The following is a 20,977-nucleotide window of genomic DNA, read 5'->3' on the forward strand; positions in this document are numbered from 1 at the left end:
GGGAAGGTTTTTTTTTGTGTCATTTATTTATTTTGTAATTTATGAAGGTGGGTCTCTTGGCATATTTTCTCATCATTACAGGCTACGCATTAACCAAAAGCGAGTGCTAATGCTTTAATTAAAAATGGAATCATATCTCAGCGAATTGAAAGGAAAACGTTTTTTATTTTTTTTTATTTCTTGGTTGGCTTGTTTGTTTGTCTGTTTCTGTTGTCTTCTGTTTTCCACTGTGCACGTCTGAGAAACCATCTGCATGGAACATAATTTTTCCAGAGCCAGAAACATCAGAACTGTGATCTTGCATGTCAATTGATTTGTCTTAATTAAAAAAAAATGCATTATGGTGAAAGGGAAAAAATAATGTGGAGACAGTTGGTGTACAGGGAGTCTACTTCATGTTGCATGTAGAAGCTTCTCCTGTGCTCAGAAAGTCCCAAGGCCTTCGGTGCTGCATTTGGATAGAACATAACTTTGAGATATGCAAAGTAAATCAATAACCGCAGAACGTGTCATCCTCTCCATTGCAGTGTCTTCAGCCCTCCCCAACTGCCAATTGGCTCCTGTATGTTGCAGCTGCTGCTTCTACAGAGATAAAGTGACTTGTTGCTGATTCTGTGACTGGTTTAAATAAACACCAACCTGTTGCCATACATTTCCCCCTCCTGTTTTGCAGAGGTTTACCAGTAAGCAAGATGTTATCAGGCACTACAACATGCACAAGAAGAGGGACAACTCTCTGCAGCATGGCTTCATGCGCTTCAGCCCTCTGGATGACTGCAGTGTCTACTACCATGGCTGCCACCTCAATGGAAAAAGCACCCATTACCACTGCATGCAGGTACAGCACAAATACTCACAGCTCCTCCCCCACCCACACAGCCACAATAAACCCCACAAACATGTACAGTAGACATGGAGCCACACACAGACGGAAACAGAAACATATCTACAAGTGTACAAGTACAAGTCTTTATATACAGTACAAATAAACAACTTCTCACTTTTGATGATAAGAAAATATAAAATATCATACTGTGGATAAATGCATAATTCATCATTCAATTTGCATCCATGGTAGACACACAATAAACATGGTTTTAAGTGAACCTGATAACACAAAACCTGAATACAGCCTTCAGCAATTGTTCTGTACTCAGGAAGTCCTAAAATAATTGTTTATGTTGCTATATATTTAAAATGGTTCCGGTATGTGAAAAAAGGTGTCGATGTCGAAACGATGTCAGGACTCTGGATCAGTCCTAACACACACAGAACTTTTTTCCAGAGGCTCACAGCTAGCTTTCATTATTAAAATAGAGTCACAATGTAACACTGGTTTCATTCTCATCTGGGTGTCTTTAAGGACAGTTTGGCCTTACATTTCATAAAGTAAATAAAAGAATATTGAAAAAAGGGTAAATACACGTGAGGCTGCCTGTGCTTTCCCCACCTCTTCGCTCTCTCTCGCTCCTTAATTGGCATGGATAAAATCCAGTTAGGTGTTTATATAGACTGCACATTTTTCATCTTTTAGTACCAAGCAAACAGTTAAAGATTATTTCCCCTTCAGGATTTGTTTAATTTTTTTTTACATCTGCTTATTTTCAACATGTCATCATTGCGCTGAGAGCTTTCTTACAGGCAGGGCAGCAGCACAGCCGAGGATGTTTTAAGATATATTGTTTTTTAAACCTCTCTAACGTTGTAATTGTTATAAGAATATTTCAGCCCTTGTTTTAACAGTCTCTGAGAATCTGCAGATGTTGGCATCAAGCTCTCTTCATTTAGTAGGAAAAAAAAACAGAGTGGCATTTTTTTCATTGTTTGACTCAATATGGAGAAGTTGCCCGGTTTGTACCAGTGAAAGGTTCAAGACATGATATACAAGTGCTGCTTTTCATTCAAACATTACCAGTTTTTTTCCCCTCTGTTGGCTCTGAGTACCAGAACATTTAACTGAAGACGAAAACAGTCATAGTACTCTGTCAACTTTCCTCTGCCCCCTCCATCTTTGAAATTTATTGTCAGGGTTACAGTAAGTTTGTGGTGGCTCCAAATATGAATTTCATTTTCTATAAGGCAGCTTTGCCAGGAAGGAACCAACGTTTCAGCTGCCTGCTGTGGCCACTGCCTCGTTTATTGACTTTCCTTTCAATTTGTCACAATGCAAAAGATTGTTTCCAGTTTCCAGGTTTGTCTTGGAACACTTTCATCTCTGGTGAGCACTCACACAGATGAAGTAGTGAATGTGAGAAAACAACCTTCTTAAAACCATTTTTAACCACACTGAGCACTTGCTCTATAAGCTGTATCATGTATCACATCTCTTTAAATTACTGCTTTTTCTACGTTGGGGTTTTTTTTGGAACCATTCTTGCAAACTGAAACTCTCATGTCTGCTGTGTGCCCAGATCTTATCTTCAATTGCTATGCTTTGCCTCTGCTCTGCAGGTGGGCTGCAGCAAAGTGTACACCAGCACCTCAGATGTCATGACTCATGAAAACTTCCATAAAAAGAATGCCCAGCTGATCAACGATGGCTTCCAGAGATTTCGTGCCACTGAGGACTGCGGCACAGTCGGTTGTCAGTTCTACGGGCAGAAGACTACACACTTCCACTGCAGGTGAATGGGCCTAATTTGGTGTATTTTTCTAAATATGATTTCTTTTTACGTTTGAAACTTTGAAAACCTGCACCAAAGAGATATAATGAATATATTAAGAAGATCATTTGGTTGATTTATCAAATTCCCTACCTAGAATGTATCCCTCTGGCAAAGGTTGCAGGTGGTGACGAGTCAATGAGCTGCTGCTGTGTTACTGAACAGGCTCAGTTATCATTCCTCCACTGTAAAGTATTTGAATCATGTAGACCCTCTCCATGACTCCATGACTAACTGCACCAAAGTACTGACGTGGCTTTCAAATTTTCCTTGTATTTTCGATTACTTTTTTCAGGCGTCCAGGCTGCACATTCACTTTCAAGAACAAGTGTGACATTGAGAAGCACAAGAGCTACCACATCAAGGATGATGCCTACGCCAAAGATGGCTTCAAGAAGTTCTATAAGTATGAGGAGTGCAAGTACGAAGGCTGCGTGTACAGCAAAGCAACCAACCACTTCCACTGCATCCGCTCCGGCTGCGGCTTTACCTTTACCTCCACTAGCCAGATGACCTCCCACAAGCGTAAACACGAACGCCGTCACATCCGCTCCTCCAGTGTTATGGGCCTCTCCTCCGCCTACCTGGCACCAAAGGATGAGCAAGAGGAGTCAAGCAACGATGACCTGATGGACTTCTCAGCCATCAGCAGCAAGAACTCCAGCCTGAGTGCCTCGCCTACGACCCAGCAGTCCACCACTGTGCCGCACCTTTTGGCCACACCCACCACCACAGTCTCCTCCTCATCTGGTCATGCCCTCAAACCTGCACCCTCGCTGCCCAGTGCAGGCCAGCGTATGTCCACCCTGCTGTCCCAGGCTCTGCCCAGCAACATGCCTGTGGCCCTTGCTCTTTCCAACAGTGCCCTGGCCTCTTCCAACCCGTTCTTCTCCCTCATGCCCAGGCTGCCTCTCCAACCACATCTGCCAGCCGCTAGTCTGATTTCAGCTGTATCTTCTGGAACCCACTCCATGCCAACTGATTCACTGACCCAGGGGTGTTCCACACCGATGTCAGATGGAGTCATGACATCTACCCCGACCTCCTTCACCACCTCCTCCATCATGGAGAAGATCTCGGCAAGCAAAGGTCTGATCTCGCCCATGATGGCCAGACTGGCAGCTGCTGCCCTGAAGCCCTCCAATAACCCAGACATAGGTCAGTCACTGTACATATAGTTATCATTGTATATGATAATATTACAATGGAAGTTATTTATCACATGAAAATGTTAAAAACATTTTTTTGTTAAATCATATATTATTCCAAGTTAAGTGATTGGTTTGACTTCTTATGTTTGAAAAAGTTCTTATTTTTTAGCAATTTAATTGAATTAATTCAGTATCTTTTTTCATTTTGAGCTCTTGGTCTGACAAAATAAGCATTTTTAATCTGGAAATACCCATCTAATGACTATTCAACACTACCATGTTAATAATGTCATGCCCTGTGGATAAAAGCTGTGAGATTTAAACATTTAATTTAATTGGTAGTCAATGGTAAAGGGGATCTTTGCTTGCTCTTCTACTTATCGAAACTTGAGAAACTTTCTCACAAAAAATAACCTTATGAGATTTGTCAAACAGATATAAAGCATGCATTCCAAAAGCCACAACTTGAGAGGTGAGAGTGCAATCAGAGGTCATTACTCTCACTATCCCACAGTGGGGAAAAAGGCCAAAAAAACTGCTGCTTTCAGGCTTAAAGGGACATACCGGAGGCATGGTCCTCTGCTCTGGGCTTGTTATTGTGTTGATCGTTTGTTAGATACCCACAATCCATTTGGAGATAAATGCGCTGACAGGGGAGAGTACAGCCTGTAAAAGTCTCTTATGATGTTCAGAGTGGGGGCTCCTGGGGTTTGTGTTGAACATGTTTCCTCATCATTCGGCTCTTATCTATGTCTGCGCCCGTTCCAAGCAAATGGAGGTGGAATGAAATTAAGTGCAGAAATTGCAAGAACAAAAAAAAAGAAGCTTTTTTTTCTTTGCTTTTCTGTATCCTCCATGCAAACTGATAAAACATCAGAAATCGCTCAGGCAGAAATGACTCAATGCACCCGAGCTGAGAAAGAGTTTTTTTTTTTTACTGATACAAGAAGTCAGACACTCTTGCATGCATCAGTAAAGACACAATTTTTGACTTTCTAGAAACCTTCTGTTTGCACAAAACATTCCAATATCTATTTAGCATAAACACAATTCACATAAATTTTGGAGGTAATTGCCTTGTCTGTATTTATCATATGGCTCCAAACAAAGCTTCTCAAATATGAAAATTAAGTTAAAACATTAAATTGATAATGCACTGCAGAGCACAGTTTTGCATTCAGCAGCAGAGGGGCCTCCTGTGCTGAGCCTAAGCAGGTGGGGTGCCGATTGTAATCAGGGCTGCAAGGGGGAGCGTCTCCGGATGTTGGAACTGGGAAGGATTACAATTCCTGGTGGTGTTCCTGGAGCAGGACAGGCCCTGGGAGAGAGCTTGGGCAGCTGCTCCGGGGAGCCGAGCTGAGCGCATGCTGTCAGGCTGAGCTCCACCTCTGGGCTTCCAGCAGGTTGTCTGAACACTGGGAAGGCCCCCACTGAGGGTGGGGCCTCCACAGATGGTGCCTTCACCACCCCTCTCGTTGTCTCACTGAGATGCTGCATTTCAGATTTATCTTCTTGATAACAAAGCAGCTTCTCCAAAAACTAAACCATAACCTAAAAGTTCAGTGTAGTTTTGTTTCTCTTCTTTGTTTCATCAAATGTATGAACAGGACATTTGGGGCTAAAATGAGGAGGAAGTGGTTTGTGCTTCTCTATCAAAAAGGTGTGAGAAAAGTCACTGTGTTTGTGGCTATTTTTCACACTGCTGAGTTTTTCAGGGGGTTGTGAAACTTCACCTCCACTGTGGTGAATTTAACATTTTTCCTGTTTCTGCTTTCAGTATTTTCTCAGTAACATTTTTTTAGCAAGTTTTCTGCTCTAATATACCCCTAAGTGTTTTTTTCATAGGCTCTGAAGGGTTTACTAATTAGACACACAGTACAAATGATCTTTCACTAGCTCTGTATCTTATCCAGGGTAATTACATGGTGATACATTATTCCTGGATAATTTCAAGAAAAAAATCTGCTTTGAGTCAAACTCATTTGTTCCCCCTCTTTGGTGAACAGAGAGAAAAAAAAAATAATAACCTCCTGGTGTGCGAGAAAATAAGAGACTTCTGCATTATAATCAACATGAAATGTTCCTCTTATTGTCTGAGGTTGTGAAGGAATGCTTTAATCTGCCTGGTGATCATATGTAGATCATAAAGAGAGTGGCTGCTCTCTGTATAATGCTGCAATATAGTGCTCTAATTTGGACTGAGAGTTGATTTAATTGTCAATGACAGGGATGGATCTGTCTTGATAGTTAATTTTGGGTGTACTCATGTAAAGAATGGGGGAGGGGAGGAGTAGTGCCGGACGGAGACTTTGTAAGCATTCAGTGACCTCAAAGCTCAAACAAGACGCAAAATTGTTTGACTGCTGTTTTCCTATAGCCCCACCCAAACCCCACCTCCAGCCCTTCCAACCTCAGCCTTTGTCAAACTAAACTGACACTGACACTGACACTTCCCCATCTACTAGCTTTCAGCTGACAAGACCCAGGACTGGCTTTTCCACTCCTATTCTCTTTGATATGTCTTTGGGTCATCTTGTAGCATGGGGGAACTCTGCTCAGTTTCCTGCTTACATAGGCTGGTCTTATTTTCTCTGGAGCAAGAAAAAGGAGAGAGGCCTCACCAGGCTGAGGGCCAAGGGCACACACTCTGTTGCCCATGACCTTGCCTGTCACTATTCCTAAGCACCAGCCACCATTCCTAAACAACAGATCCTCACTAAACAGATCCCATCCGCTGGTGCTCTGCAGCCTTACAGTGTCTTAGAGGCTACACCAGGGTCGCCCCTCCCAGTCAAGTTTTTTTTTTTTTTTTTGATAAAACACCACTTAATGTATAACAAAAGCCCAGCTTTCTCTTTTTAGCCCCAGGACAAATTAATATTTCATCCCTTGGGGATAGGGGGATGGGGCAGAATTCACCTTCCTGTCAGCATCTTTACCCAAAGTCATCCCCTGGTCTTTATTTATATCACTTCAACCCTCCTGTCAGCATAACTGAATACCTATTCAGAGCAGAATTTGATCAAGAGGTCACGCTATTTGAACCAATCTGATTGGCTGTCAGCTCCAATCTGACCGACATAGCACCCCTGTTCCTTGTGGGTACGCTCAGTGGCATTGGCTGCCGTCCGTTGTCAGGCCAACGAGGAGCCTGGGAAGGTGGGAAGGGAGGGGGATGGCCAATCTGAGACTGCCACTTTCCCTCAGCATTAGCATCTCACTTAATGACCAGTTAAGAGGCAGCCTGGCAAATGAGTTGTGACAAGTGCTGCAGAAAAAGGAGTCTTTTTTCCTCATATCTCCCGCCTCTCAATCACCATTTAAAAGGTTTGACGGCCTGACATAATTTCGCAATAATTATCACTCGGAGTATTCTTTTCGGGCCCGGGCATCGGTCAGATTAGATCTCGTCATAGCATAATAATGCTGACCAACAATAACTTTGTTGTCTCCTCTCTCCTCTGCTTCTCTTTCTTGATCCTCAGGGAATGGGCAGCTGACTTCATCCAGCCAGTTCAATCTGGTTCAAGTGAAGCAGGAGCCTGTGGACATCAACTCTGGGGCCTCCCAAGACTCAACGCAGGAACATAGCCTGGACCTGAGCAAAAAAGACCACAGGTATACTACTGAATGGCACCAACAGGGTTAATGCTTTATAGAAAATGTCCATTTTCTGCTTTAAATTTACACATTCGCTTCAATTGAAAAAGAAAATCTCTGATTAATTGATTTCTACATTATTGTTAGACAGGGTAATACCAGCAATTATTTATGAAAAATATGGTATTCATATAAATGTGCATACAATCATAAAATCCACAACATATTTCTCCATTTAGGAGTGAGAAAGATGTTTGTATAAATCTGCGTCTCTAATCTTCCCTCCTACTCACAGTAGATCTTATTTCTTAAGAAGACAGCATTTTTCTTCTTCATTATACAGGCACACCTTGTGTGATAAATAGTAATATTTACTGTTCTCATGCAAATCTTGACTAAACATTGTTCATTTTCCTTGTTCCAGTAATGAATCAAACGGACACCCTGTACCAGGGAATACATCTCTTTTATCCTCGCTTATGAATAAGGTAAGATCCATCAATCATACGCCTTTCATCCAAAGACAAATTAGCGAGACACGGAGGGGCCTGTTTGTTTTTTAATGTTTCACAGCTAATAAGATGAGTTTGTATCATTTAAATTTTCCAGCCATTTTTCATAGCGTGTAATTTTCACCGCACCTCTCACAAATTAATATAATGAAGCAGTAGCCGGATGCCATGCCAGATATATAGAGATGTTTGTTTTTTGATGAGCTGCTTTGAACTCACCGACCATTTTTTCTCCTCCTTTATACTTTTTCTTCCCCCACCTCGCTCTACAGTTATTTATAGAGTTTGTAAATTATTTGATTAAAAAGTCGGGGGGGGGGGGGGGGGGGCAGGAAGGCGCTGCCCTCATTTTTTACCAAGTGTAAATGGAAGCGAATGAAAATTTAAACGTGTATTTATTTTTTGTGAAGATTAAAGTGGACATGTCCATATCATAAATCATTTCTGATAGATACAAATATGCTAGGTGGTTTCCATCACATTGATGATGTAATGACATTTCAGCCTTCATTTTTTTTACCCTAGACAACTGATCAAGACCTCCTCTCCCTCATCCCTCCTCACGTCATCTTTTTTAAACTCTCCCTCGGAGAGCATTATTCAGGAGTTACTCTCCTTTGAGCAGTCATAAAACCTAGATTGTGAAGGAGCACGTAGACCTGCTTTTGGGGCTTTTATTCAAGCCACCATTTCACATAAAAGGGTTAACTGTTAGTCCCAGAGGAGGCTTGGCAAACACGCTTGGCCTGCACTCAGACAAAATCCTGGATGTTTGTAAATCTGGTATTGCTTTTTTTGCTTCGCCAAATGTTTGTGTTCCTTTTTCTTTTAACTCTCACTCTCGTTAACATATGTAAGTGCCCATCTTACATATGCTCAGATCACCCAGCTGCTTGTTTCTCTCTGTGCGTTTCGTAGATGTCACAGGTGAACCCTGCCCTGTTCAACGCCATGAACCTGAAGGCAGAGCTGGAGGTGAGCCAGGGCAGCAGCAACCCAGAAGCTGCACAGTATCTGCACAGTGTACTGAAGAGGCCCATGGCGGAAAAACACACTGAGATCTGGAGAAAATACCTCCGCAGGTATGACGGAAATTCAGCGAATTACTGCAGTCTCATTTAGATATAGGTGACTCATTTGTTTTGGTAGTGAGTAAACAGTCAGTGTTTGAAAGAACTGTGTCTTACTGTAAATACAAAAAAACCCTTGAGAAAAAGAATCAGGTCTTGTGGGAAAATTTAAATTACAGTACAGCAGACCTATAACATTCACTGTCAGATCAGGAGATCAACCCGTTTTCCCCGTCATTTTTGCTTTTTTGAGAAAGCAGTGTATTTACATTCTACATTATGTCTTTATGACAGGTTTGACACTGATGACTTCTGTGAGGCTCAGTGTGACTTCCTTCAGAAAGTACACTTTCACTGCCTGGTTGAGGACTGTGGTGCACTCTTCAGTACTGTGGATGGGGCAATAAAACATGCCAAGTGAGTTTCACACTGTTGCTATTAGTAATACGAAGAAGAAAAAAAAACATTAGACATTTCAAAACTTGGCCATATTGATCAACTTATAAATGAACCTCTATTATGTTTTCAGCTTCCACCTCCGAGCCACCTTGAAAGTGAAGTCTGAGCCTCAGTTTGGTGAGGGAAAGGACTCCAGTGATGGAGCCTCGCTGCAGCCTGCTGCTCCTGTCTCTATTGCCAACAATCCCTCCATGGATGTTGCGCACCTCACCTCCTCTGGTGGCTACAGCTCTCCTCCTCCCTCCCTGCTGGCCTGGAAGCAGCTGACCGGCAGCATCCCACAGATGCCAGCCTCGATGCCTAACCTGCCAGCTAACTCCCCTCTTGCTACCACTTCTCTGGAGAATGCGAAGCCACAAGTCAAACCTGGTTTCCTGCAATTCCAGGAAAAGTAAGAGAAACATTAAGTGTTATTTGACATCATGTTACAGTATGTATATTTGGCCGGTTGTCAAATTAACTGTATTTTCTGTTTTTATTTATCCAGTGATCCCTGTTTGGCTACTGACTGTAAGTACTCAAACAAGTTCCACTTCCACTGCTTGTTTGGGAATTGCAAGTATGTGTGCAAAACATCTGGCAAGGCAGAGTCCCACTGTTTGGACCACATCAACCCCAACAACAATCTGGTCAATGTCCGCGACCAGTTTTCCTACTACTCTCTCCAGTGTCTGTGTCCCAACCAGGTGAGTGCAGCTTGATAACTGAGCCAGGAGCTGAATCACCTACTGTCATCCCCCAGAGTTTTCTAAGCATGAAGTATGCTATCTATTAGACCGGTGTTTGAGGTTATTTGACTCAAGGCTTTCACAAGCGCTGCTCCCCGTCTTCCATCTCTGCTGGAAAAGACAGTCGACTCACCCCAGTAATGTCTGTTTATATGTCAATGATGTCATTTTGACTGCCGCATTCTCCTCTCAGAAAAGGCCAATTTAGCTGATATTACCCAATAAATCATTGTCACTCGCACAGTAAACAAGGCTGTCTGGAATAGGGCAAAAATCAGGGGAATGCTTCGCAAATGAAACCTAAATGGCAGCCCTTGCCTGCTCTCATGAGCCCGTATTTGGAAAACCGTTTAAATGAATTCATTAATGTGTCGAAAATCACCCCCTCACAAAAAGCCCCCCCCCTCCTCCTCCTCCTCATTCTCCTCCTCCCCTCGCCCCTTAGTCTCTCCATTGCCTGAACAGAGCAGATCTTATTTTGCCCAGTCCTTTGGGATCTGGGCCTCACAAACAGATGGTGGTGTATAGACAGTTTAGGAAGGTTGGGTGTTTGTGAAAAGCCTGGAAATAAAAAGTGCTCATACTTAGAAATGTGGGAATGTATTTTTTATTTTTAAAGAATCTATGTGGTATTCACTTAAACATTGTGCACAAAGAAATAATAAATAATGAGCTTCAAAATCATCACATTTACATTATGAAAACTGTGTTTCTTTCCGCAGCACTGTGAGTTCAGAATGAGGGGCCACTATCACTGTCTGCGGCCAGGCTGCTACTTTGTCACTAACATCACCACCAAGCTGCCGTGGCATGTCAAGAAGCATGAGAAAGCAGAGCGTCGCGCTGCCAATGGCTTCAAATATTTCACCAAGAGGGAGGAATGTGGGAGACTGGGTAAGAAAAAAAAGGATTCTGTAATAGTCATTGTAATATTTTTTAGTTTTGCCTCTTGATCCTGTACATCATCCTACAAGCCCTTCATGTCAGCATAAATGCTTTTGTATATATTTTTCCATCATAGATGTGCTAATCACAGAGTGTTAAATTGAAAAAGATGTGGATCGATTGTGGCTGTTTTTGCAAACAGGGTGTTGTTCGATTTTGGGTTGTTTAAGAGGCATGAAACAAGTCTGTCTCATAGATTTTGTTCCTGTGTTCTGGCTATTCACAGTGGCATCTCAGGTCCCAAAGGTGGTCTTGCCTTTACTTTATGAGCAATAATGTCAAAGGGGGCAATCACATCCAGGTTGTTTTCTTCTTCCTTTTGCCCCTGTCAGAAATGAGCAATTAGGTTCGTGTTTGTTAATTATCCGGCTTGTCTGGTTTAGCCTGTTTGTGTTGTGAAGCTGCGCCTCACAGCCACCGCTGCCATCACACAGAAATGAATTAAAAGTGATCTGTTTTTTTTTTCTCGGGCGGTTACACAAGCTTTTCAAAACACAGAAACAAAGCAAACAAAAACAGGCCCTAAACAGCTGTTTTTTGTCCCCAGCCTGATCTGCCAACTGTATTGTTTGGACTCGGGGAAAAAAAATAGAAAGGATTACCATCGCTCGCACTCCAGTCATAAAGAATTGATGGGTTGCCAGTATCCATGGCAGCAACATTAAACTGAACACTGCTGATGATGTTACCTGGTTTCTGTCTCACAAAAGGCCCTCCATGTCACGGGGTTACTGTTATTTGCTCAACTTTGCGTGTTTAAAATGTTTTGTGTGCAAAAGCTATTTGATGACACAGACGTGTTGTGCTCTTAAACTGGCTGCCATGGTTACTGACATGCTAGCACCTGCCCAGCATGTTACTCTTTCAATTATTTCTTCCTGCTTTTATATAATGGTATTTGATTAACAGGCACAAAATGGAACATTCATTTAATTTGAAATCATAAAGCAATTAGAGCTAGACCGGTTAAAACACAAGAAAAGAAGAGAAGAATATGCAGCAGGCAGCACTACAATGGAGAACAAAAGGGAAAATGACAATGGAGATACTTTGAAAAATGAATTTAATATGGTAATAATTGTATATTTACTTTGGTTTGCAGGGGTGTGTGCATTATTGGCCCACAGAAAATGAGAATTTATTTATGTAAATTCCTAATTGAATAAAGCATGTCAGTGTAATAAAAGAGCTCCACAGGTTTAGTGCACAGAAGCCTTGACTTGCTCAGTGTGACACTGGAGTGATCTAATATTCCTCCTACATGTACACTCCGAAACACTTTGAAAAACGCTCTGTTGTAACAGTTACATCATGAAATTACAGAAAAGTACAAATATTTCAGTTTGAGTTTGATCTAATCACAACACCGGATCACTGATGAGATTGTGTTTGGTGCTGAAGTTGTTTTCAGATGTCTCTCATTGATTCACTGGTAAATTAATCTGCAGGAGAAAAGTTAACAAAAGCTTCTGTTTTTTTTTATTTTGCAGGTTGTAAATATAACCAAGTCAACAGCCACTTCCACTGCATCCGTGAAGGTTGCCAGTTCTCCTTCCTGCTAAAGCACCAAATGACCTCACATGCTCGCAAACACATGAGGCGGATGCTGGGGAAGAACTTTGACAGAGTTCCATCCCAGGTACAAACATATGACACATGCCATTCTAAAAATGGTAATTAGGGGCTGAACTCCTAAAGGTGTTGTTAAATACAAAGAAAACTTTTTGTTTAACAACATCAAATACCACACACACCCTATTTAACAAGAATAACAAGCTGTTCATAAATCAGATGCAGTATCTTGTTAAGACTCATGGATTATGTTTTTGCCAGATCTGGCTTTGAAATACTCACTTAGAAAATTAGGTACCATTATTTTTCAGTCATATTGTTTTGACCTCAAACAATGAGAAGGTGACAGAAGATGTCCTGTGAATTACCTGTGAGTGTGTCAATACAAAGAGGTTCTTTATGGACTAGTTTCCCCCATTGTTTTCAGTTTATTGTTTTTGATTGTTTTTTTTAGCAAAGAACTACTTAGGTCTGTCTTATATGTGTTAGTATCCAGGTCTGCTACATTCTACGTGCTACATTGTATTTGTACAGGTTAGCTTTCTCTTTTCTTTTTTTAATTTACCATCAGATTTACCATCTGAAAAAGTCAGATAAAAGGAAAGAAGTTTTTTTCACACTGGGGTGTACCTCATTTCCTTATTTAACCTCTGTCGTACGTCATGTACCAAACTTAAACATGTGGATTTTCTAGTTCTCTTTGTTCTTTTTTTTTTTATTTTGAAGCCTTTATATAATGAAAGAACTGCAGGGTTCATTCTTTAAGAATCCTTTTGTTGTCTTGACAAATAGTTGATTGCCTGCCAAAAGCCAACACCTGCATTAATAACATGTTTTCTGCAGATATGTTTGTTTCTGATGTCCCTTTACAATGACGATCATTTGTTTCCCAGATGATGTCACACGGTCAGAGGGCAGATGAGATGCAGCATGTATCCGGCATGATGTCTGGACATTTAGGAAACCAGTCTGGCATCAACTCCGGCTTCTCCTCATCCATGATGGATGAAACTGACGATTACATGGACTACATGGGAGGAGGTGGCAGCCCCCTGGGCCTCTCTTCTGAATCCTCCAACCAGGACCGGAGCTGCACCAGCACCCCTGTAGGTCCTGATGGTTCCCCAGCAGGTGAGAACATGTCAAGAAAACCCTCAAAATCACCTGAAAGATGTCTAGGTGTCAGCATGCAGGTCTTTTAAATAGTTTAGTGACTCAAAGAATAAAAGTTTTTCACCCTGACATTAAGTATCAAACATCAAGCTTCACTCTGCCCAAACTCATCTGCCTTAGCAAAAACAAAAAACTGGCAACTTTTCATTTCACACATTATTCAATCAGAAACTTCATGATTACCTGGTTTGACATACAGTCCAAAGCATAATGACTCATCCGTCATATTATATGAGCTGGATGACAATGCTGTATTCTTCTGATCTGACTCATTGATAAGATCTGTTGCAGTTTGCCTGGTCAACGTCATAAAACATCCATTTTGCACATCAGTAGTTTGAGTTATTGCACAGTGTGGAGCTTATTACATTTGCCTTTGGCCAGAGATCATCCCTGTGGCTCTATGTCTACTTTCGTGCTTTTAGTGGGTTGAATTGTGGGACAGAGAAAGGGGAAGGAGAATAAGCCTCTTTTCCCTCAAACTTACTGAATAAAAGGGTTCCTTTATGCTTAATTTTTTTTCTAAATCTAAGCGTGCCTTTGATTATCACATTTCTCCACCTGTTGCCAATATTATCCACTACTCTCATCATTGTTGTTTAGCCGGTGTTTGGGTTACTTGTCTTGAATGGGCCTCATTTTGTATCATTCTCTTATCTTTTATCTTTCCCTTGTTTACCTCCCATCCCTTCGTGTGTGTGTGTGTGTGTGTGTGTGTGTGTGTGTGTGTGTGTGTGTGTGTGATTTGGTCCTTGTTTTTGTGGGTGTACCTGGCTGTGTGTATCTTCCTCCCTTGTCTGTCCTTCACCCTCTCTGGTCAACCTGTCTCTCCAGGACTAGGCTACCCTGCCACCTCTTCTGCTCCTACCACCCCTGCTGACACTAGCGCTTCCCAAAATGCACTTCCTTCTTCCCCTCCTCCTCTACCGCCTCCTCCTCCTCACTCTGCTCCTCAGCCTGGCCTCCAGTCCCAGGCCACATCCCTCTCTCCTGCTCTTCTCCGACCTCCTCTCTCCTCACTCCCATACCTCCTCTCTCCATCCTGTCTGTCATACTCTCTGCTCAGCGCCTCTCTGGGAGCCACTCGGAGTGTTGTCATGCCAACCAACACACCAGCTTTCAGCCCCATCATTGCCACTCCGTCTCCAGTTAAAAATGACGTCCCTATAGTACAGGATGCTGCAGGTACTTATCCCCGGCGCAAACCAACACTGCAGCTGTTGATCTCAATTAAGTCCTATGCAGCATTGAACTGTGTGATCTCTATTATTGTGGGAAAACGAGAAAATAAAAGAGGCTTTTCAGCATGCAACAAGGACAATATTCATGTCTAAATAATGAAATTCTTATTGAGTGGAAACAGTAACAAACAAGTGTTTATACTCATCTTAAATCTGACACCTGTATTACAAAGCCTGAGCTGTGGTTAGCTTCCATAACAAGACTACATCGGCAACCCCATATTTAATCAAGCCTCAGGCCCACTACTTCTTTTCTAGCTGAACAGGGATCACATCATTAGCAGTTACCCCAGGGTGGTGCGAAAGGTGGGTGCCCCTCATAAAACAACATGGAGATAAGAGGGTAGGTTAAGACCCACAGCTCAGCCTCTGTTTGGAGGCAAGAGACACCCTGTAAAAGTGTCATGTTCCAAAGTCAATCTATCATTTCCCCTCTCCTTTAATCATTCTTGGAATTAGGAATAAAAAAAATTGTGGCTCGCTGTGCTTACTCAGCTGTGAACAACTTCTGGCTGAGTAAGGTTGCACATTAGAGTGTAATGGTGGTTTTGCTTTGTTATTTACTTGTAGGGCTTTCCTTTGTCAATCAACTGATTATTTGGAATGTTCTTCCTTCCTTCTCTTTCAGGCAACACCATCTCCATTCCCACTGCCACCGGTTCAAAGAAGCGCTTCTGGATCATCGAAGACATGTCGCCATTCGGCAAACGCCGCAAGACCGCATCTTCCCGTAAGATGCTCGATGAGGGTATGATGCTGGAGGGCTTCAGGCGCTATGACCTCTACGAGAACTGCAAGGACCCAGGCTGCCAGTTTTCTCTGAAGGTGACCCATTACCACTGCACCCGTGAAAACTGCGGCTACAAGTTCTGCGGCCGCACCCACATGTACAAGCACGCGCAGCACCACGACCGTGTGGACAACCTAGTTCTGGATGACTTCAAACGCTTTAAATCGTCCCTCAGCTGCAACTTCTCCGACTGCCAGTTTTCAGGCAACAGCACCCACTTCCACTGCCTGCGCTGCGGCTTCCGCTGTACCGACAGCACCAAAGTGACGGCCCACCGCAAGCACCACGGCAAGCAAGATGTGATCAGCGCCGCGGGCTTCTGCCAGTTCAGCTCCAGTGTGGATTGCACGGTTCCTGACTGCAAATACAAGCTCAAGTGCTCCCACTTTCACTGCACCTTCCCAGAGTGTAAGCACACAGTGGTCGGCATGTCCCAGATGGACTCCCACAAGAGGAAGCATGAAAAGCAGGAGCGCGGTGAACTGCCGTCTGTGTCACCAAAACAGGAAGTGTTGCACCACCTGGGTGGAGGTGTGTCAGCAATCCCTCAAGTCCCTGTGGGTCTCTCTACATCCTCACCTGGAGGCATTCATGGGTTGTCACACACCATCAACAGCAACACTCGCTCAATGCTCTACCCAACAGGTGGAATGGGTTCTGAGTACAACCACCCGTACCCGCCCTCCTCCATCAGCCTGGACAGCTCCCTAAACCTGGGCACAGATACCAGCAGCTCCCTGTTCTTCCTGAAGAACGCAGCCGGTCTGGGTCTCAGCGACTCTCTAGACCTCAGCAAGAAGATACACCTGGAGACAGAGCGCGATGGCCACAACCCTGGGAACCTGCTGGGTCTGTCAACAGCTCAGGACGACACCACGGGAACGTCCGGAGAGGCTGAAGATGACCTGTCGCCAGAGGAGGAGGCGCACGCAGAGGAGGAGGATGAAGAAGAAGAGGAGGAGGAGGAGGCAGAGGAGGAGCAAAACTCTGACTCAAATGATGATTCAATGGCAGAGCCCGATGGTGAAAAGAACAATGGCGAGAGTTTTGATGCTTCCGTTAACCACACTGATTCTTCCCAACTGGAAAAGCATGACGCTGACCCATGAGAAAAAAAACTAAGTGAGACTGTAGGAACTGAAGAGGAAGCCTATGTTCTATGAACAAACAATGAAAGTGGCCTCATTTATCATGTTTAGAGACTACATATGACAACAAAAAAACAACAGTGTGGAGAAAATGATGGCCTAAAATGATTTATGATGATGTTTACAAGATGACCAACATTGTTAATTCAATTATGCATTAAAAAAAAAAAATATGAACAGAGACACACAGAATTAGGCTCTGTGTAACACACAGAGCAGCAATGTAAAGCATTTTACTACACATCAGTCTTTTTGTGCGTGTGCATGTTTGACTTAATTTATTTTATTTTTTTTCACTTTTTTGTGTGGATAAAAAAATTAGAAAAACAAAAACAAATCTCTCTATATAACTATATATGTAAGTGTATGTGTGTGTGTGCGTGTGTGTGTGTGTGTGAAAGATGATATACAAAAGGAAATTGTTGGCACGGGCAACATGAACTGCCCGAACTACGAAGAAAAAAGGGATGGGAATCACTAAAGGGGAAAAAAGGATGTGATGAAACATTTGATCTTTTTTTCTGTATTAATATTATTATTATTATTATTATTATTATTAAACACTGAGGGAAAGGGAGGTTTCTTTTTGCCCATTCCCGTCGCTCTCAGCTGTTTTCTTCGTTCTCGATGACATGTGGAATTGACCAGTAAATGTTTGGTCGGTCTCAGCTGCAGTCTCAACAGTTCTCTCTGACATTCTGCTAGAAACGCTCACTAGCACCAAAACCAAGCTCAGCCCCTGTAATTAAACCCCGGCCCTTGCGGAGGTATCAAGTTTGTGTGTGGATAGTGCACTTTTATATTAGCTGACCATGATGCTAGATAACTCATAAGCATATTTAAAAAATATTTTTGTTACCATTTGTATCTTTTCTTTACAATTTTGTTTTGTTGTGTTGTTAGTCTGAAGCATATCGATCTGTAAACTGGCGAGGTCGTGATTAACGATCTGCGACGGCAGTTGTGAATGGGGGGGGGGGGGGGGGGGGGGACTGACCAGAGGAAACAATGAGTCACTCAGACACAGCGAGGAGGAGGTGGGATTTAAGTTTAAAAATTTACAGACCAGTTTTCCATTCATGTGGTTGACATCCTGTTGTAACGGTTTTTATTTAATATTTATGTGACCTTCCAATGAGAAACTTTTAGGGTGTTCTTGCACTTTTTAGGTTCATTTTTACCGTCTGAAAAAATATGATATATATCTTTTAACAGGGAATTTGCTTTAAAGATATTGTTTTAGTTCACTTTTGCTTTAATGCACAAAAATAGATGTTAGTGTGACAAAGAACTGTCGTTCTGTGATTTATTTAAAGATTATTTTGCTTCTGTGATTTGACAGTTTGAAGAAAAAAGGAAATGAGTGCGCCATAAAAAGTGGTGCTCTGTTAAGAAACACTAATATGAACTGTGATTTTTGATAAAATTTAAAGAAGCTCATGGCAATGATCTCTTACTGTAGAAGTCAATTATAAATCTGTCAAAGACCCCCACTGATTACGACTGAGCGAATATGTACGACCAACAAGTTGACACACTGATCATGAGTTCTCTCCTGAGCTTGACATTGGAAATAAATGATCATGATATAGGGAATAATAATGTGTGTAGATGATATTCCTCCAGATATTGTTCTGGGAAGAAAAAAAAAGGTTGTACAGTATTTTCCTCTGTAAAAAATAACTATATATGAACAAAATGCTCTTTGATGAACAGCTTCCTTTAAAAAGAAAAACCGTTAAAGGAGAAATGAATAATAAAAAGTTAAGAATTCAAATAGTCTCATTATAGTTTGCTTGTGTGCTTGACCTTTTTTTTATTATCACAGGTTTTTGCAAAAGTTGTTCATACTGTAGCATTGGCAGATTGCAGATTTGTTTTCTTTTTACAAACTGTCTGAAGCTCAAACTAAAATACACTGATTTTAATTCATTCATTGATTTTTCTGATTTATTTAACAACTTGTTTGGTTCAATGTTATTTTTCCATATGTGTGCTTTCGTTTGACTTGTTCTCATCAATTAAAATATTGGGTTTATATTTACTTTGCTGTGGGCATGCCTTGTTCACAGACTGATCTGTCTCCTGGGACTCTGCTGCATAGCAGAGGCGTTATGACACTCCTTCTGTGTTCTCATCATCTGTTCAGATAACTGGGCTGGGAGACGTTGTGCACTTGAATACGGTTAATGTGTGTGAGTGTGTGTGTGAGGGTGTATACATAGCAGGATTTGTAAAAAGTTGAAAATAAAGAACCTATAATTATTATAACAACAAATGCAGTGCTTGATAGTGCTTCAGCCTTTGGACATATGTGAAGAGGAAAGGTGCTGCTGGACGACAGCACACAGCAGTGGTCTCTGTCTCTTTTTGTATCTGTCACTGACACTACTGAATTGTGTGTGTGTGTGTGAGTGTGTGTGTGTATGTGTGTGTGAGTGAGTGTGTGTGTGTCTCCCTGAGAGAGACGGATAGACCATGGCTGTAAGAACACAGACCTGTGGCTCCGTCCCAGCTGCTCACAGCTCCGATTCATATTTCATGACCTTGTTCATCTTTTCCCTAATTTGTTCCACTGTAAATTCAACTTAGAAAATTTACTGTCAAAAAACAAACAAAACTAAAAATCTGCATTAGTGCAGGTAGGGGAATCAACAATATTTGTTGTAGGGGTCATCGTTGTTCAAGCTTGATATTCTGGTGCGAGGACCCTATCGGAGCTTAGGACCATTCGTGAGATAGAGGACTGCTTCTGGCTCTCAGTGGCTTGTTCAGTGCTGGCAGGTCACATTTTTAGTTCACTTTTTGTTTTTGCCTTGAGCCATTTGCTGGGTTCTCCTCCCACACCCTCATGTCACCCAGTGGCCGGTGTGCTGGTTCTGTTTGTCCCTTCAACTACAGCTGTTCCTGTCCTTCCTCCTTCTCTTCCTTGTGATTTTTTTTTTGTAATAAAAAAAAAGAAGAAGAAAAAAAAACACGGGTAAAGGCATCACCATCTGTCAGCCAGCTGGCATCCTGTATATAATCTACCAGAAAAAAAAAGAATAAACATGAAAATTATATTACACAAAAACCAGACGGAAACGACCTCCAAATCCCGCATAGGCTGCTGTTGAAATGACAGATCATTTTACTGTTTTAATTAACAGAGTAAAAAGGATGGTTTTAAAAAGTTGTGGGGAGCTAAACTGAGATGTATTTCCACTGCTGAAGAAATGTAATATGAAAGCCTCCCTGCTCACTGCAGCAAAGTGAATAAACAGAGTAACATTTTAGACTTTGTAAGATAAATTGCACTTTTGGACTAAAAGCCATCTCCCGTTAGCGTTCAATTTGGCGAGATTCATGAGACATTTTTTATGAAAAGTAGACAAAGAAGAATTTTTTAAAAACTCTCTACTCTTGAATTTGTTTCCCTCAGCACTGCTTCTCAGTCTTGTGCAATTACTTATTTCCACTTGGATACAGTGCTGTTCATCTTCATTGTGCTTTATGTTGTTTTTCTGTTTCTGCATGTCTGATGCAAAGATTGAGCTTTTCACTCAGTGAAATAAAAACCTACTGAACGACTTTAGGCGTGTTTTCACTGTTGGTGTCTTTTGAATGTCAAAGAAAAGTATGACACATATTTTTCACATACTTTTTTATCTTTTCACAAAACAGCTCTAAGTCGCAAATATAAATAGGCCTATATGTGCGACTTGTGTACTGGGTATATGAGTGTGGTGGGTATGCATGCAGCCATCCCTGACATGCAGGCAGTTGATGTGCCAGGAACAGGTTGAGTGAGAGTGTGGAGAGACAGCAGTCGGAGCCGGGAACACACACGACAGGTGTGCCCTGCATATGTGGTCACATGATGCCTATAAGGCAGATTAGGGCCCAAACAGATGAAGCGCTGCTTAATGGCAGCTTTTATTAAGTT

At 42.0% G+C, this 20,977-nt stretch overlaps 1 protein-coding gene across 6 annotated transcripts in view; it reads left to right on the forward strand.

The window, feature by feature from the left end:
- The window catches only part of casz1 (castor zinc finger 1), a 170,982-nt gene extending 150,360 nt beyond the window's left edge, over positions 1-20,622 (forward strand). For 4 of the 6 annotated variants that reach the window (XM_065961737.1, XM_020632221.3, XM_020632219.3 and 1 more), the window contains 14 exons: positions 674-838; positions 2,452-2,624; positions 2,959-3,821; positions 7,300-7,432; positions 7,839-7,902; positions 8,845-9,008; positions 9,291-9,413; positions 9,526-9,846; positions 9,943-10,141; positions 10,906-11,077; positions 12,619-12,767; positions 13,594-13,831; positions 14,708-15,058; positions 15,743-20,622. In XM_065961737.1, coding sequence (XP_065817809.1) covers positions 674-838; positions 2,452-2,624; positions 2,959-3,821; positions 7,300-7,432; positions 7,839-7,902; positions 8,845-9,008; positions 9,291-9,413; positions 9,526-9,846; positions 9,943-10,141; positions 10,906-11,077; positions 12,619-12,767; positions 13,594-13,831; positions 14,708-15,058; positions 15,743-17,013 — 4,386 coding nt within the window. In that variant the 3' untranslated portion in view covers positions 17,014-20,622. The remainder of the gene's footprint in view (positions 1-673; positions 839-2,451; positions 2,625-2,958; positions 3,822-7,299; positions 7,433-7,838; positions 7,903-8,844; positions 9,009-9,290; positions 9,414-9,525; positions 9,847-9,942; positions 10,142-10,905; positions 11,078-12,618; positions 12,768-13,593; positions 13,832-14,707; positions 15,059-15,742) is intronic. The other 2 variants (XM_020632222.3, XM_020632223.3) reach the window with 1 other exon arrangement.
- Positions 20,623-20,977: the final 355 nt, after the last annotated feature.

The sequence above is a fragment of the Labrus bergylta genome, chromosome 12 (genome assembly GCF_963930695.1).
Source record: "Labrus bergylta chromosome 12, fLabBer1.1, whole genome shotgun sequence".
NCBI lineage: Eukaryota > Metazoa > Chordata > Actinopteri > Labriformes > Labridae > Labrus > Labrus bergylta.